This window comes from Labrus mixtus, chromosome 6, assembly GCF_963584025.1.
Source record: "Labrus mixtus chromosome 6, fLabMix1.1, whole genome shotgun sequence".
In the NCBI taxonomy this organism is placed as follows: Eukaryota; Metazoa; Chordata; class Actinopteri; order Labriformes; family Labridae; genus Labrus; species Labrus mixtus.
The window spans coordinates 13,878,110-13,896,061 of record NC_083617.1 but is presented as its reverse complement, the minus strand read 5'-3'; the positions used below and the strand labels follow the sequence as shown (position 1 = coordinate 13,896,061).

General features: G+C 38.6%; 2 protein-coding genes across 4 annotated transcripts in view; both read right to left on the bottom strand.

Moving 5' to 3' along the window:
• The window catches only part of camkmt (calmodulin-lysine N-methyltransferase), a 106,433-nt gene that overhangs the window by 14,311 nt on the left and 74,170 nt on the right, over positions 1 to 17,952 (bottom strand). For 2 of the 3 annotated variants that reach the window (XM_061040114.1, XM_061040113.1), the window contains exons 7-10: positions 17,697 to 17,760; positions 13,792 to 13,858; positions 9,914 to 9,988; positions 788 to 851 (exon numbers count right to left, since the gene is read on the bottom strand). In XM_061040114.1, the coding sequence (XP_060896097.1) occupies positions 788 to 851; positions 9,914 to 9,988; positions 13,792 to 13,858; positions 17,697 to 17,760 (270 nt within the window). Of the gene's footprint in view, positions 1 to 787; positions 852 to 9,913; positions 9,989 to 11,873; positions 12,322 to 13,791; positions 13,859 to 17,696; positions 17,761 to 17,952 lie in introns of those variants that run through there. The other variant, XM_061040115.1, reaches the window with a different exon arrangement.
• Positions 1 to 17,952, bottom strand: part of LOC132975527 (insulin-like growth factor-binding protein 1) — a 362,521-nt gene that overhangs the window by 280,772 nt on the left and 63,797 nt on the right. The window lies entirely within an intron of this gene.

Here is a 17,952-nt window from a genome sequence, read left to right as displayed (position 1 = left end):
TGCATGTTTCTTGTCCTACATTCATAAAATATTCAAAGAAGATGCTTTATCGGCTACTACATGAAACGTGTTTTCCACGTCTCTCCTCCCTGTCCTTCTTGTCCCTGTCTGTCTTCATAATTCCAATTTCTCTCCCTCCTCCCTTTCCCTTCCCATGTTTCCTCTTTCCTCCTCCTCTTTCTTCTCTGATTCTCTTTTCCCTTTGGAGCTGTTTCACCTCTGTTTCATAAACAGATACTCCCTGTCCCGGTCTGGGCCCCTCTGTACTTAAAACGTATCCCTGTTCCCTCAGATAAATAGAAACCTCAACCCTATCTTTTCTAGCCTTTTCCTTTTTTCCTCCCATTTGCTTTGGCTGTCACAGCGTGGGGTCTTATTGAAGGGCCAAAAGGGAGAAGTTCCCTCGATTTATGATGAAGGGAAGGCAAGAGAGCGCTGGAGATCAGAGTGATGCATTCAAGTTGCTCATAATAAGCATTAAAGCATTACATGATATTAATCCTGTCGGACCATTGATGTGTATAGGGTTTTGGTTGAGGCCTAATTATGATTGAGAGCAGTGGGGTGATTTAGAGGAAGGGGATAAGCACAGACAGATACAGTAGACACACACACACACACACACACACACACACACACACACACACACACACACACACACACACACACACACACACACACACACACACACACACACACACACACACACACACACACACACACACACACACACACACACACACACACACACACACACACACACACACACACACACACAGACACTTACATTTGGCTGCAGTAATCTCCTTATAGCATCAACCAGGCTGGCTCTGTACTGGTCGAGAAACAAACTGAGAGGGAGAGAGGGAGTCAGGTTAGAATGCATTCCTGTGATAGAAGCTGCAGATAAAGCAGCAGGCTATTTATTTTCTTTTGTTCACAAATAAATCCACCAACAGGAAGAGGGAAGGAAAAAACAATTTGCATGAAGATGCTCTTCCTTTTTGTTTACGTTGGAGTTTCCATGTGTATTCACCTCAGCCGGCTATCGAGGTATGAGAGGAATGCAGAACATCAGAAATTCAAACGTGTTCAGATACCATCGCCCGCAGTTAACACAAACACACGCGCACACACACACAGTTATGCACAGACATACACACTTTTTACTACTTCAAAGCAGCGTTAAATCACCTTAAGTTTAGGGAATTAATACCTGGAGAGTGTGCTCTGAAGTTAATATGGAAATATGAAAACAAAAACAACATACGAAGGAAAGAAAAAAAAGTGTTAATGAAATCAAAATAACTGATTCAATTGCCAATTAAACACCGCTGTAGTGTATCTTACATGTGTGTTTTGGGGAGATATTGTGTTTCCAATGTGCTGCATGTGAATGACAGGTTTTTTCATGCATGCTTTTAATTTGTTAAACTTCACAAACAACATGATTAGCACCACAGTCAGACACAAACAAGGAGTGAGTTAAACTGATTAAGAAAAGATAATCAGGGTGCACTTTGGTGGAGTGTGTCTACATGTTTTTATAAAAGGTATCTTAACAGAAATAATGGCTTGTCAAAAGAATCTGGGACAAACTTCAGAAACAAACTAAGCTTAAATGTCACTTACAAAAAGTGATTTTAAAGAATAATAGAATAATATATACATAAGTCTACTTTGGTTTTTTGATATGTACAGCAGTAACCGTGCATGAATGTTCAAACAGACTTTAAGGAATGGCCATCTGAGCTTTAGACTAGGCACAACTTTAAGGTACAAGAGATCACTGTGATTTATCGGAAGCTTCCTTCATGATTGTTTGAAGTTTGAATCGTTTACTGTAGGTTCTAAAGCTCTGAGGTTAGTTTTATAAATGTACCTATTTGTTTAAAGTCTCTTCCTAAAGGCCCAGGTAGAGATGGGCAGAAGAAGAAGAAGAAAAAGAAAGAGAAAAGTCTTTAGTGCTTCATACTTTCTCACTATGCTTATAAACAGAACACACATTAAATAAGTGACTTGTTATCTTAATATTTTGGGTGGAAAGCATTCTGGTTAAAACCCTGGTCATGTACTAATCTATAGTTGTTGAACAAAAAAAAGAAATACATACATTAATAGATAAATACTGTATTAAATGATAATTGTCTATATTAGTTAAGTTAATAAATAACTATGCAGATAAAACTCAAAATGAGTTGCCTAACATAATGCAGATTGAGATACATGTAACCCACTCACACAGACACACAGGCACCAAAAGAGTCCAATCATTCTAAACACCTGTCTCTATATCCACATCCACACATTTCAATCCATTATGTTAGGAAGTAGAGCGCTGAGTGTGTGTTTGTTTGCGTGTTTGTGTGCACCTATTATCACAGATGAGAGTGGAGTAATTTGACTAAAATGCAACAATACAGTGCAGATTTGTTATAATCCCACACATCCGTCCAACTGGCCCCCGCGGAGCGCCAATCTGGACGTAACTCTTAAATCACAGCCGCTGACCTTGTCTCGTTCAAAATCCTCCGATCCCAAGGAACTATGACAGTTCATGATACAATCGCTGCATCTCTGCACATACATATACATGTGCTTTCAAATTAATTCAAATGTTTACCTCGTAAACATATTTAATACACATTAATAGCCTTACTTATGTACACAGGATATGGTAAAGAAAATGTAAAAAAACACACAGGGCTCATACTGATTCCAGGATGGGTGTACGTATGTGCAAAGGTCATTGTTCTTTTAAGGTTAGACAGAGGTGAAAAGTTTATTTGACTTGAAAGGTGAGAGGTTTGTTTTTGGTTTGTTTTGCCATAGATATCAGTTCACAGGAAAAGTGAGAAGTGAGGAAAACAAGGAAGTGAGCTAGTTGGGTGGAGGTAACAGCTGAAACATAGCGACACGCTAAGGGCAGGGAAAGGACAATGTGTCATTAAGAGGGCAACAGTTAAAAGACAGAACCTTTTGTTTAGCATTTTTCTAAAACTAACACTATACACATTTGATATGAAAAAATAAGGGTAGACATTTGGTCATTGGTTTAATCAAATTATTGTGTCAAAAGGAGTTTTAATTTAGAGAATGGATAAATAAAGGTCTTTGTTATTCAGAAATAATGTCATAGTTAACAAACCATGACCAGAATCAGAATCAGAATCAGAAAAACTTTATTAATCGCAGGGGGAAATTTGTTTGCTACAGTTGCTCGTAAACACCAAACATCAGTAGGAAGTATATAGATGAGTTTACAATATAGTGTACCTGGAGGGATAAACTCTTTTATGCCTTTGTGAGAGAGGCAGGGCAGTGGATAGAGTCAGAAATCAGGGGAGGGGGAGAGAGAGAGAGAGAGAGAGAGAGAGGAGTTAATTGTGGGAAAGGACCCATAGGTCGTATTTGAACCCATGCCACCCGCCTACCTTCAATCACAGTCAAACTAGGGGCTAACAAGCCACGAGTGTCCCAAAAGGGCTAGACTTAAAACTATGTTAAAATGTTTTAAATATATGTCCATAGTTATAAGAACTGTTAGTGCTTTAAAAATTGGTTTAAAGAAAAAGTTAAAAAGTTATATTGAATGCTTATTGGAGGTATTTGTCTGTTAACTATACATTATTTATTTGTGTCTAAACATTGAACTGTAAAAATCCCTGTTAGTTCATTTTAACCCTTGAAAAATCTCTTGTTACTACTGCTTAGACAAATGTCAAATTGTATTATAATTTAAAAAACGTTCAATCATTCACATTTTGGATCATGTAGAGTTCTGCTACTCGTCTCATGATCACATGTTGACTATCTTCGATCATGTGAAGCAGTGTTTGTTATTGTGGAGAAGTGACTTCACAATTCTTCATATTCTTCTTATGTGATTTTTATTTCTTTTAATATGTGATTCCATTGTGTTCTTAATCTCTCGTATAGAATCTCTATAACTATTTAGGGACTTTTAACTGCCTCTTGTCTTGAAGATGCCAAATACAGTCGCATGATTGCTTTTATTTATCCAACAAACACTATTCAAACAACTTTTTATCATTCAAAATGTCGACAGTACACAGGGATGTTCCTGTGGGACGGATGTCTCACAGTCAATTACACTGTTTGGCAGAGAATCACTGTTTAATAATGCCAGAGAAGTCTCAAATTGAGGAGTCCTCCTCTTAAAGGCCACGTTAAGGTCAACTGTGCTGCCCCCAGAATGTCAGAGGCCTATTGTCTCACACTGACCCCTCCCACCCAGGACAGCCCAGTGAACTCCACTCACATCTGACTGGGGGTCAAAGAGCACAGGGGGAATGTGTGTGAGAGCGTCGCTGCTATATCTGTCTGCTTACACACGTCTGTGAACATACAGGATGTCGTCAGAGCTGGAGGGTGAGACCATGGAAACATTACATCATCTACATCTGAGTTTGTGGGCAAAGTGAAGGGTTAATAAGCAAGGTTAAGGTTGTTTATTTACATTAATTACTGAGCTGTGTCAATAGATTACCTAACACTTTATTTGGTGATTTTGTGACACAGGCCTTACTATAATGTGAATATAAAACTTGGTTTCAGCACTTCAGTGGTTTTTCTTATACCCAACAAGGGACAAAAAAAATGTTATTCTATCTTTGGTTTTAAGTTCTTAGCCTCAGTCCTATTTATGATCATTTGTATGATTATTATAAAATCTAAAAAAGGTGTCAGATTAGCCAATCACAAACAATTTTAAACATGTGCTCTCATACGGGAAAACAACACAAACCAGGTCAAGGCTGGAATAAAGAAAAACAAGCTTTTGAACATGTTCACAAAAAGAAACAAATATAGATATACATAGCCTTGACATTTCTACAAAGACTGTTCATAGAAAATCTTCCAGAAAGCAGAAAGAGTATGTCCTACACAAGTATGCACTGTGTTGTTGAGTGTAGGTGAGTGTTATTCTAATCACATTTAAGCTATTCAAATACAGCCGTAAACATACTACTTTATATCTATAAAGTCTCCATCTGAGAATCAATATGATGACTGCTTGATTGTTTGGTTTTCAAATTTCCTGACACTGACTCTTTAAATCAATTCACCTGCCATTGAGATCTGTTACCAGGTTGTTGTTGTTGTTGTTGTTGTTGTTGTTGGTTTTTGGCCAAAATGTGGAATGACTTCCTCTTTCAAATGCATAACATTAGTTCTGTAACCACAGCATTAGAAGGGTCTTAATATCTTAGTTTAATGTATTTCTCCTCTATGTGACACTATCAAGCTGATAATGATTTATTGTTTTCGGATCACTTACTCTGTAGACATTTTCTAAAGATCTGACACAAATGTAATTAATTATAATTTGCAGTCATATGTAGCTCATTAAATGTACAAATCTTAAATGGTTCATGCTGTTTCATTCCACTATGGGACATTTACAGGAATAAAATGCTGAAGAAATGATGCGAGCATCAGGAAAATGAAAAAAGCCAGAAATAAAGTTGAGTTATTAAGTGTATTTATAAGGAAGGAAATAGATCTAGTCCCATATGGAATGAAGGTAAAATGAATTTGTCTATAGTCCCAATGTCCTCTAAAGCTCAACAGACAGTCCCTACATACATATATGTGACCTTCTCGTCTTGGCTGGTAGTGGTGCACGTCATCTTCCAAACTAAGTTGCAGTAAGGTTTTTGAGTTAGTATGTACCGGTAATGTTTCCAGTACGGTTGTTACTTTTACAGAGCTATCTGTCCGTCACAAACCATTCGTCAACTAAAGATGTGGGAGGTTTTACTGAGTTGTGAAAATTGGATTTGCAGTGTTTTAGTTTTGCATGAGTTTCCAAGGTTTGTGTTTTTGTCTTCCCATCATTTAGGTATTTGCATTTCCATTGCTGTTAATATAAATAATTTGGCTTTTCCCAACACATTTCTGTTGTTGCATTTCTTGTGGATTTTTGTATGTGCTTTTGTATTTGATTCGTTTTACATAAAATCATCAGGGCTGTTCTAGCATATTTGCACTTGTGGGCTATTTTACATGTGAATTTACAAAAAGATTCAAATGACAAAGATATGTAGTACAAACACTGACAAATGCTCAAACGCACAAACACACACACACACAAACTCACACTCACATAAACAGAGCTTTATCTCAGTGCCCACACATGGACAGATTTTGGAGAAAGCAGACATGCCAACATCCCAGCCAAGGATCCTCTGCCACCCGCATGCACACTGCAGGAATCCCTCTCTGGCTATCACAAACACGCACGCATGCACGCACACACGCACACACCAACAAACACACACAAAGATGTGAGGAGGCACACAACACTCCTCTATTCCTGCACCACTGTCTGTCTTTCATTATGTCAATCAATTCAAAATGATGTGATTAGGATGTGAGGAAAACTGAAAGGTCTTAAAGGTCTTCCTGCTACATTGTCTTAAAGCCGTTCATCTCCATTTCCACCTCATTTAAATATCACATCTCTCTCTGTATATAGTGTTGATTTCAGAGGTAAGCAAAGGTTCTACTTAACTGGAATGTCCACTGTTACTGTATTTGCGCTGGAAGCTGCCAAACAAATCATGTAGCACAGAGATTTAAGGTGATCACACAACAGCCGTTTAACTTCAGTAGACGAATGATCAAACAGCCTGCTGGTGTCGAACTCTGCTCATGCATCATTGTGCACAGGGTGTGATTTATTTTTCTGTGAGCGTGAATTTATTCATTTTCCACTGTGTGCTTATTTCTTTTACCCACCTTCTATCATCCTTTCACAGCTTCACAGTATATTCTGAACATCCACTCCAAATCTTCCATGATGTGGAAATGTGTTGTTTGCTCTTACAACTTCAAGTGGCAGAGCAAGACGTGTTTATCAAGACTTATATATTCAACTAATGTGGGTGGCAATGTGCGTTTATTTTCCTATAAATATATACTCTAACTGTATATAAATGCATTCTGAGTTTATATGAAGGCCACTGGTGACTTTATTTCATCAAAGGCTTTTTGTTTGACACACTGTTACTGTAGTTCTATTGTTAATAAACAGCTATTGTGACTACCCATGGCTGGCCTTGACAGATAATCTCTATAGAGAACACATCTAGCTGTGTACTAACCTTTGGTTCACACATATTTTCCGCACTCGTGACATCAGACAGGGAAGCAATTCACCATATTTTTTTCGAGTGGAGCAATGCTATATTTTTAATAAAATGTAGTGTATTCATGCTTTGACAGCACTTAACATGTCAGAAGTTCTCTCCAAGACCAGACAATTCTTCTTCTGCCCATCTCCAAGGATAGGCAGGGTATCCAAAGCATTATATACACCTGTGACACACAATATTACACAAAACTCATCCCCTGTCCTTGCTCTGCTCCTCTTGTCTGCTCCGCTCTACTCTCAGCGGTGGATCCGCTGCCGCAGGCAGGCGCTATAATTAATCAGGTTGGAAGCCACGTTGTTGACCTTTTCGTAGGTGATCATCGCCATAAAGCTCCCGTTAATCGGTCAGCCTTCACTCTTCCACAACCACCACTGCAATTATCACACAATCGCTCACTTGCATACACATGTAGAACCCAGGTGGGGACCACATAGAAAAACACCTTGCAGCACACACATGGAAGAAATCCATTGCTAAAGCATATGTCTGAAGAATCTGTGGTTTCAAGAAATTCACGTGCAATTTGCTCTGTTCTCACACGATCTGCTTCTATCTATCGTACACACTCATGCATATACACCAGTCAACTGTAAAAAATCCTCTATTAGCAGCCTGCTCTCTTTCTCTCTCTGGGTGTTGTACCTGACTATTACCTGTAATGACCGTGACATTACAATAATGATAACGCCGTTTGCTAATGCTGCACTTAGCACACATGCACACCATCGTGCAGATAGATACACACGTGCTGAACACAAACTCATTTTTTGGTGTTTGTGGAGCTGGTAAGTAGTCAAGTACTTTCACTTCTACCAACAGCATGCCCATCTTCTCAGCGTGTGTGTTAGTGTGTGTGTTTGTGTGTATATACTGTTAGTGTGAATGTGTGATGGCAAAGTGACGTAAATGCTTCTAATCCACTGAAAAAGTCAAATAGATTAAAGAACCATGACCGGTTTAAAAAGAACTGATAATTTTTGTTGCTTGTGTGTCAGTTCTTAAGTCCACCCTGAATCTTTCTGACTATTCATCTTATTCACTAGGAAGCCATTTTCCTCTGATGTTGTTCTAAGAGTTTGAGGATCAAACTGTTGGTTCTAAACATCTGAAGGGGACATTTGTCCATAATCTATGATTAAACTACATGCATGATTACTCATCAGCTACCATCAGACAGCTACTGTTAGCTAAATTAGCATTCAACTGCACCTTGCTGACATTTGCATTCACTAGCATTATTCACCTTTCTTATTTTGTGTAAGGTTATCAAATGGTTACGTTAGCATTCTACACGCTTATTGTACCATTAGCTAGGAGCTGGCTGAGTGCTTACATTAGCTGTTGTCTTGTGGCATCAACGTTATGTTTTTAAGCTATGTTGTATAAACCTGAAATTTAGCTTGATTCCTGTCCAGATTCTCACCACTGTCTACATAAAGATTCCACAAATCACTGTCACTCTGCCTTTGTATTTTCTGCCCGCGTATGTGATTTTAAACAGCATTACAGTTTTGAAGATGTCGTTGTGTGTAAACAAACATCAGAAGCTTCACATACACATGGCTGTCTCACCCTTCATACGGTAGTTGGCCCGCCTCTGTTATTCATCTCTGACTTCCTTTTCTGCCTGCTTATGGGAAAGCCATAAGCGTCTATGCTCTATATTCTGTATTTCTAGTTTCTGATCTATATGATGGCTGTTACATGTCAGTGATTTTTAGGTTTATGGGATTTTTCAACCTGGAACAACATCCGATATCTTTGCAGAAGAAAATGTTCCTTCCATAGCTCAACAAAATCAGAAGTTCTCAAGTAATGCTTAGAGTCTTACTCTTCACTCCTGAAGACCAACAAGGCACACATTCAGTTTTTCTTCCAAAAGCTGATGATTAATATTTTTCTATATAAAAGGTTTCTTTCTATTTTTTTTATTGATGAACTCCAAATATGTCTCCACGACAAAAGAACACATAACAGAGGATGACTGGAAGGTACCTTTCATTACCACTATAGCTCTGTCTTTGTGTTGTTGTTGTTATTGTTTGATGTTTGTGGGTAAACATCGTCAAGGTTGTACAATGCACATGTTTGATAGATTTTCTGTAGGGAAACATATAAGACAGAAATGTTGTTTAAGAGAAGCCACAAGGACTTCAAATTGCTTCCACCCCCCACCCAAAGGATGTCCCTGTGCAGAGTACATTAAAAACAACAAAGCATTTTACCTCACAGTGCAACTGTGCTATAAAATAGGACGTCATTTTTGATTGGACACGAGATCTACATTTCAAAGACCGATGGGCTAATTGTTATGTTTATAATGTTCTTTCTCTTCATTTCCATCTCCATTTCTACTCCTCCCTTATTCCGCCCGCAACTCTTTCTTTATCTTACTCTGTCTCCTTCCCTGTCAAGGCGCAATTATTTGCAATTTGCCTAAGTCATCCATTTGCTGGGACACCAAGCATGAAAAAGAGGCAATTTGGTGTAAAATGGAGGCAGCCCGGCATCTGAGCATATGTATGTGTGTGCGTGTGCGTGTGTGTGTGTGTGTGTGTGTATGTGTGTGTAGACAAGGCAGGGAAAGGTCCAAGTAGTGTTGGTAGGGGGCCAAGCAAGAACAGTCTCATAAAAACGCAAAAATTCAAGCAAAAAATGCACACAGAGGTAGATCTGTATTTGTGTGAGTGTTGGTTCCCGGTGTGTGTTTGTGTGTTTATGCATGAACCTACCAGTCTGCACACATGACAATGTCAAAGTGACCCTCCAGTGCGGAAATGTCAGACTCACTGTCCCACCTGACCACCCTGAAAGCACACACATAAAACACAGAGCAGAGTTTAGCATTTGCAGGGTGTGTGGTAAAATAAATTCAGTGTTTGAGAAACTGCACAGCGAGCAGCAGCAGTTTTCCCTCCGCTGCTCCTTTCTCTCTCTTTCTAACACTTTGAGGTTCTTGATCCCAGACGCCTCTCTCTCTCTGACACCCGCTGTTTTTCTGCCTCAGCAGAGACTCGGAAGTGTCAGGGAGGGACGACATGTCATCTGTGAGGTAAAGAGAGGGAGCCTCTGACATGACACTTGACATTTATACCTTGTGAACACACACACACACACACTCACACAGCAAATGGTCACCTCCATACATGTTTGCAATTCAATATCCTAATTATCCTCTCTCGCTGTTTTACTGTTTAGGCATGAACAAAGGATGTTTACAATTAGGGAATTTTCATTTAAAACTTAGTAAAAGAATATTGTGCATCAAGTTATAACTGTTTTTAGCAGTGTTGCTGTCTGTTTTCTGGATATGTAACTGTTTTCTTTTTAGCAGATTTTCTTTTTTATTGTTTTATTTGTGTCCCTGCTTTTATGCTGTGAGCTCAATGTCACTGTAAATTAGGGAAACCTCAGTGTCTTTCGAGTTAAAATAAAGGTTTTGAATTGAATTGAATTGAATATAACAAATGGGATGGGAGTAGTTTTTAATATATACTATAGAAAACAACCGTGTATACACTATGGAAATATAGTAAAGGTTTCATGTTATATACTGTTTTCCAATAAGCTCTGACGTATTTGATGAAATTATGACAATAGATCCTATTTGTATTTTTTTGCAAGCAAATATTACATGTAGTTTGCCTTTGCCCCCAAAGACAGGCTTACTGTTGGCAGATCTGACACAGGCTGTTTCCTCAGGGCTCAGTCGGTCTGTGTCCACCAGTCTCATTAAAGGTTTTATATGCGATTTTTTTTAATCCATTAGATGTCACTCTTGAGCACCAGCATGAAATCAAAACAACTCGCCCTTCATTGTTGTGTTAGCATGCTAATGCTAGCGATCTTTATTATGCTCGTATATTCACACTGCATGTAAATTTACCCGAAATGAGCGTGATCTAGAAACGCCTATGTGACATTCAATTAAGCAGTGAGTACAGTATGTTATTCTTCTTTTCTCTAGTCCCTCAATTAAACAACTTTTATACACGAGGGGATGAGCCGGCCGACTGTCCGGGCGATGTAAACAAAGTGAAGATAGGACTCAGAAAACTCAGAAAGCATCACAGACAGCGGGACTCGCGTGTTACACCCATTGTAGACAGTCATGACTCAGAGTTATTTTCAGAGGACATAATTGATTTCTATTACATTTAAGTGTGAAAAATCGCATATTAAGCCTTTAAAAAGGCGTGATCAACCTGTCCGTCTGTCTTTAGCTACTTATCATCAGAGCCCGACCGATCAATCAGCCAGCCGATAATATCGGGCGATATTAGCGTATCCAGTTACTATCTGTATCTGCTAATTTTTTATTACATATATAATAATAATACAACAATAACACTAGATTTATTCACCAGTCAAATATAATTTCATTTGAGTTTCAGTGTATTACACTAGCATTTCTCCTTCATCAGCAGAGTAGGCCATATGGATTACAACGAGCATTATCACTTTCTGTGTCAAGCAGTGATGCATGTACGTGCTCAGTTACTTTCCAGTTGAGTGACCAGCTTGTCTTTTCCACAAGTGTTTGATAACTGCATTTGAGGGATAAATGCAATAAATGTGTATATGTATTTCTAGTTATCTCTTCAGATCCAAACTAAGAAAGATATCGGTCGATATTTCGGTATCAGATTTTTTTCTCTTCCCAATGCCAATATCGGCCCCAAAATTCCCATATCAGTCAGACCCTACTTATCATTAATTTGCTTTTGTCTTTGTCTTGTGTTAAAGCTCAATGAAATTTAATGTTAGTACAATAACAGTTGTGTTTTTTTTTCTTTATTTAAAATATGGTTTAGAGCAGGGCTGACACCGCATAAAATGTACAGTTTCTCCTGCATCCCTTTTTCCACATTATTCTTCCCTCTCTCTCTCGCCCTCTCTCTCGCAGTCTGTTAGGCGGAGTGGGGGGTTATTAATTAGGCATTATTAACACTCAGTAAACAAAACATTAGGCCCGGCTTGGAACACAATCTCGATTCCCGGCAGGAGGTCCCAACACACACGTATGCATGCATGTGCAAACATCATCATGCAAAATGCCCCTCCCTCTCCCTCCCCATGTCCAATCGCACATTGTGCCCTTCGCCCTCTCTTGCGGTGCAGCGATGACAGCCAGCATAATCTGAAAAGAAAACAATCAAAGTAATGTAGCCTAATTATACGTTTACTTTTTCAGTCCATCTTCCACTCGTGTAAATATGCAGTGGAGTGAGAGAGGGAATGAGAGAGCGAGAAACAGAGAAAGAGATGGAGAGAGAGAGAGAAGGGGGGAGGACCAAAATCAGTCAGTCAATAACAAAATGATTATTTTGAGACAAAAATTAACTACATTTTAGCTCGACCCAATGGGGTGTGTGTGTATGTGTAAGGGAAGTGGAAAGTTATCTGCCTAGTTTCTGGCTAAAAACCCACTTTTAAATGGAATCGATTTGCTTCGATGACTGCACATATGTAAACACACACATACAACACAATCCAGTTGATGAATGATAATAACAGTATTTAAGGATTTTGGTCGATATTGTCAAATTTTATCACATGAAAATATACAAATTTCAATTTTTGATTAAGATAAAATCTGATTAAAATGTATTTCAAGTTATGGGGCGCTGGTGGCGCAGTGGTTAGTGCGCGTGCCCCGCGTATGGAGGCTGTTGCTTTCAAGCGGGCGGCCCAGGTTCAAGTCCAGCCTGTGGCTCCCTTCCCGCATGTCATTCCCCACACTCTCTCCCTGATTTCCAACTCTATCCACTGTCCTATCTCTACAATAAAGGCACAAAAAGGCCAAAAATAAATCTGTATGTATTTCAAGTTATTGATTGATAACATTTGTTGAATAAATCAGCACAACTGTCAACATAAAGTTAGTCCAGTATCATAAATCAAAGATATTTGGACACCACACAACCTGAAAAAAAAATCCAGTTTTCCAAGTGAAAATGTCAGACAATGGTTTAGGCAATCGATATAAGAGACCTGATGATACGATGACTAATAGGTTTTAGTATATCTACAACTTAAGAATGTTTAGTATTTTAGGACATTAATATGGAAAAAAAAATACTATCACTCAGTAGATAACACGTTGGCATCTTTTCAAAGATACACTTTTACTTTTGAAAATATAACCACTGACCACCACAATATTTCTCTGTTACAAATTTGTTGGTTTTCACTCTTAAACTATAACTATGGGGAAAAATGTCTTTTGCATGTACAGTTACACAAGCATGCCTTTTTGTGTTCTTTTCTAAGCATGCTTCGACTTTTATCATTTTTTAGTATCTTATAAGTTTCAACAATATGACTGAACACATCTCGTTTATTAAACTGTGTTGACTAGAAAACTTCGATTTTGAAGCACTGTAATGGTAAAAAAAAAAAAAAATAACATGGCGTACAGTAAAATTTGCGATGGTTACTTGTCCCGCTGGATAGCATGATGCAATAAAAGTGAGCGCTTAAAAAAACTGGAGGCAGACGCACACACCAAGACAACCACATCACATAGTCTATTTTTCATTTTAAAAACTAAAGACACCAGAGTAAAGGTCATGTCAAATATCATAAAGAGCTAATAAAATGGTCTCACCTGGTTGATACATGTGTTGAACCAAACTTTCCAGCTTGTCTGTTTTTCTCGACCAACCCTCGGACATCTGGCGTGCCACAGTTAAGAATAAAAAAAACCACTATAACGGGAATTCAATATAGGAAAATGCAGACCCTATTCCACATTCAAGAAATGTTCTCTCAGTTTTTATACATTACAAATGGCCAACAATGTTTACAGTAGATAACATTCAAGAGGCTCACTGTTAAAATCTTAAGACACAGTATCATGAATCACAAATTAACCTCAAGGGGGTTTACAGTGTGTACAGAAATATGGCACTGATTGTGAAGGGGAAACCCCAACACAATACATTGGAAAGGAAATATTGTAAGAAAACAGCCAGAGAAAAAGAAATAGAGCACTCCTTCAGGATGGATAGACAACATAGATCTTAAGTATACAGAATGAATCTATATAAAAAGACGACTATTTAAGATGACTATTTAAGATGACTATTTAAAAAAAAAAAAGTAAATTAATCATTCTTTGGCCCCAGGAGGCATTTTTTGAAGAATAAGCAACAAAACATGTAGAAGTTAGGATTGATGAAATACCATTTGGCATTTCCTCTACCACCAACAGTCTCCTAACTAAAAAGAAGATTTTAAACCCCAATTAAAGATATTAAGTTTTAAGATTGCATGTTGCATGATGAACAAAATCCACACAGAGACACTCTTTAGGTAAAAACACAGATGGCATGGTCAACAGGCCACATTGAAACAGCATGAGTGAGCAGAGATGATCTCCAGGGACAGAGATCCAGCCTGCAGCAGCAGCAGATCACAGCAGCCTCTATCTGGATCAATGGGGAGGCTTTTAACCACAAACTCACACTGTCCTTCTCGCTCGCACACCCACACATAAACACATGCACGTAGATGAACACACAAAGAGGGCGAGTGGTGTCAAGTTGTCTCATAATACACTGGCTTGTGGAGTTGCAAAGCAATTCAATTAGGATTTCCTTGTCTTTAAAGCCTGAGACAAATCCAATCGACAAAGACAGAGAGGGAGAGAGCAGAAAGGCATGATAAGTTGATAGATGGATTGATAACTGGAGAGCCAATCCAAAATCAAAGGGGCCTCCCAGACACTGACACACAATAATATGTAGGTTAGCCCACGTTTATATACATTTACAGGCATTAGCACACACACATGCTGGACACCTGTGCATCAGTGTGTTATGCATAGGGATGACAGGGCGAAGGGCAGGGCAGCTTACTGTAATCTCATCACCAGCACACCACTAGGGGAGAGGTCACTGACACACACATATAAAAGTAAAAACACACACACACTCAAATAAAGAGGAGAAGTGAAAGAGAGAGAGAGAGAGAGAGATTTGAGTGTTTGTGAACATTAAAGTGGAGAAAAATTTGCTCCCCATCACTTGAAGTAGACAAGTAGCAGCCAATGACATGCATCAATCATTCTTAATGGAACAACTCAATTGATTTCCAACATGAGTATTCAAGGTCACAGCAAAAGAGGGTCTTCTCTGCTGTGTGGTGTGTATTTGTGTGTGTTTCCTCACTTTATAAATGAGGTCAACAACTTGGAAGGAAACGGAAAAATCCATTCACTAGATTTATCTAAATTTCATCTATTCATGGCTTCTTTTCCCCGCATATCTTCTCATCTATTTCACTGGCTATAACCGAGCCATATCACAAGCCACTATCTCTTTCCATTGTAACGCTAGCAGCACAATAAATGCATGTGAGACAAACAATGTGAGCCATTAGCGCGAGGCTAAAGACCGGCAGCTTCCTCAGCGATAGGAAACGGCACACAGAGCCTGCAGTGTGTGAACGGGCCAATTTGGCTGAGCCCAGAACAAATTATCCGTCTTTCTCAGTCCTCCCGGTCTCTCTTTGTGAGTGTTCGATCCATTCTCGATATGATTTCACTTACAATTCTCTTTATGTGTTTGTTCTGAGAAACAAAGCGCTCGGTCAATGGTGTATTGTTGGTGTTGGCTAAGTGTGTGCGTGTGTTTTACAGGCTTTATAATGTTATTGTTTAGTCTTATTGTGATCAGTAAAGGAGCACTGTAGCCGGATGAGACAGAGATATTGAAAGAACAGCTAAATATAGAAAGCTGTACCGGTCAATGGGGAAGAAATGTGTATTTATATTTCCTGCTATTGTAAAACAAACCTTGAAAATCTTGGCTTTTTTCAAGTCTGTGAATTTGTTGAGTAAATAAAGCCAGTTCTGGCTGAATGGGAGGGGAAAGAAAGACTGTTGATAGAAGAAAGGAAGAAAAAAAAATGGGAGCACACAAAGGGGATCAGACAAAAAGTGCAAAATGGATAAAAAAGAACAACAAGATGGTCTGCAATCTGACAGAGTTAATCAATAACCCAGTCCAAGAACAAATGTTGGCGGAAAAAAAAAAATCTCACCTAAAGATTTGTCCAAAAACTTAATTATAGGCCTGAACCTTAACCACACATAAAAACATTTTAAACAAACCTTGATTGTTCCTTCTTCCAAAACACTCATCAAGCCCTTACACCAGACTTAGCATTAGATGAAGTCCCAAAGAAAATCTGACAGGATGGCAATTACTGTGCTCTTAACATGGCATTGTGGGCAGCTAGGATTGGTAGATGCCATGTTGAGCTCTGGTGCTGGGTATTTGTCACTGTGGGCTCCCCATCTGCTGCTTCTGCCTAAAGATAAAGAGGTGGAGGGCTATTCTTCTTTCACTCTGCAGCACATTGTTGTTGATTTGAGAGGCTGAAATTCAAAGGTAATGGCACGCTGTCTAGTTTTTGTGAATTATACCGTCTATAAAATGTATTGTAAAGCTACACCAGGGCAATAGGAAAGTTAACCACAGAAGATATTAATCTTGGTTGGATAGCATTGAAGAGATTTAAAATACAGAACTGATTGATTTGCATTGATAATAGTTTAGATTTAACGCTTAAGCTATCTTAAACTGTTTTGACAGACCTGTAAAAGCAAATTTTTCTTGTTTTTAGACACCACAAATTTGGAAAATACAAGAATAGTATATGTTATTTACTTATTGTTGCCTTTTTTGCTTTTATAACATAGGAAAGCTGACGAGAGACGGATAGTGTTGGGAAGTAAGAGGAGGAATGAAGTGAGCCAAATGGTGAAAGTCCGGGAGTTGAACCAGCCAACTGAGTGAGGAGGCCTTTAACTCTATATATGGGGCACCTGCTCTACTGACTGAGCTAGACAAGTTCCCCCTTTTTTTCCACAAAAAGAGAAACAGAAAGGCATGCAGAGTACACAATTAAAATGTCGAAGTGTTTATTATAATTCATTCTATACCAGTATTAGATCAATGGGTCACTTTGGAGGTGCCACAGATTCAGGGAAAATACGTATTTAGGTTAAGAAATAGGATATTAGACAGATTTAACATAACTTATAGCATAAACCATGGACTGTAAATCATGGTATACACCCCTTTAAAATCCTATCTTAAAACTGAATGCAAATAGATGAACATGAAATGTGTTTCAGCAGGACGAGACCCAATTAATGATGAATTAATGATTCTAATTTTACATGTTTAATGTGAAAGGAGCACATCAATATTACCTTTATGCTGATTAATTATGTATTAACTGCTGTTTCACAAGTGAAATGTAGAGCAAATGATGTCCATTCACCACATGTTACGCTCATGAATCTAAAATACATTTGTCACAGGTGGAATTAGTCCCATGTGTAATGACTTAAAGTATATTTGAAAACCTAATAAAACAGACAAATCTTTTTCCTATAAATAAATCCATATGAATGCATGAAAATAAATGTGAGCAGGAGGAACGAGGCAGAGATCGAGAGATAGCCAAAGAGAGAAAGGGGAGAGGACGATGAAAGGATACTCTGAATGGACTTCTCGTTCCCATCTGATAGCAGAACTTCTTTCACGTCAGCACAAATGGCAACCTGAGAAACAGAGAGACAGGTAAAAGACAGAGAAATGAAACAACATGGAACAAAAGAACAAAAACCAAAAGCGCCCTTAGATGAGGCAAACATCTGAACGCACACACACAATAATGACATAACCATATCTACAAAGCTTCACTCTTGGCAGCCCGGCCCACCCCACCCTCTCTCTCTATTGCTCCCTCTCCT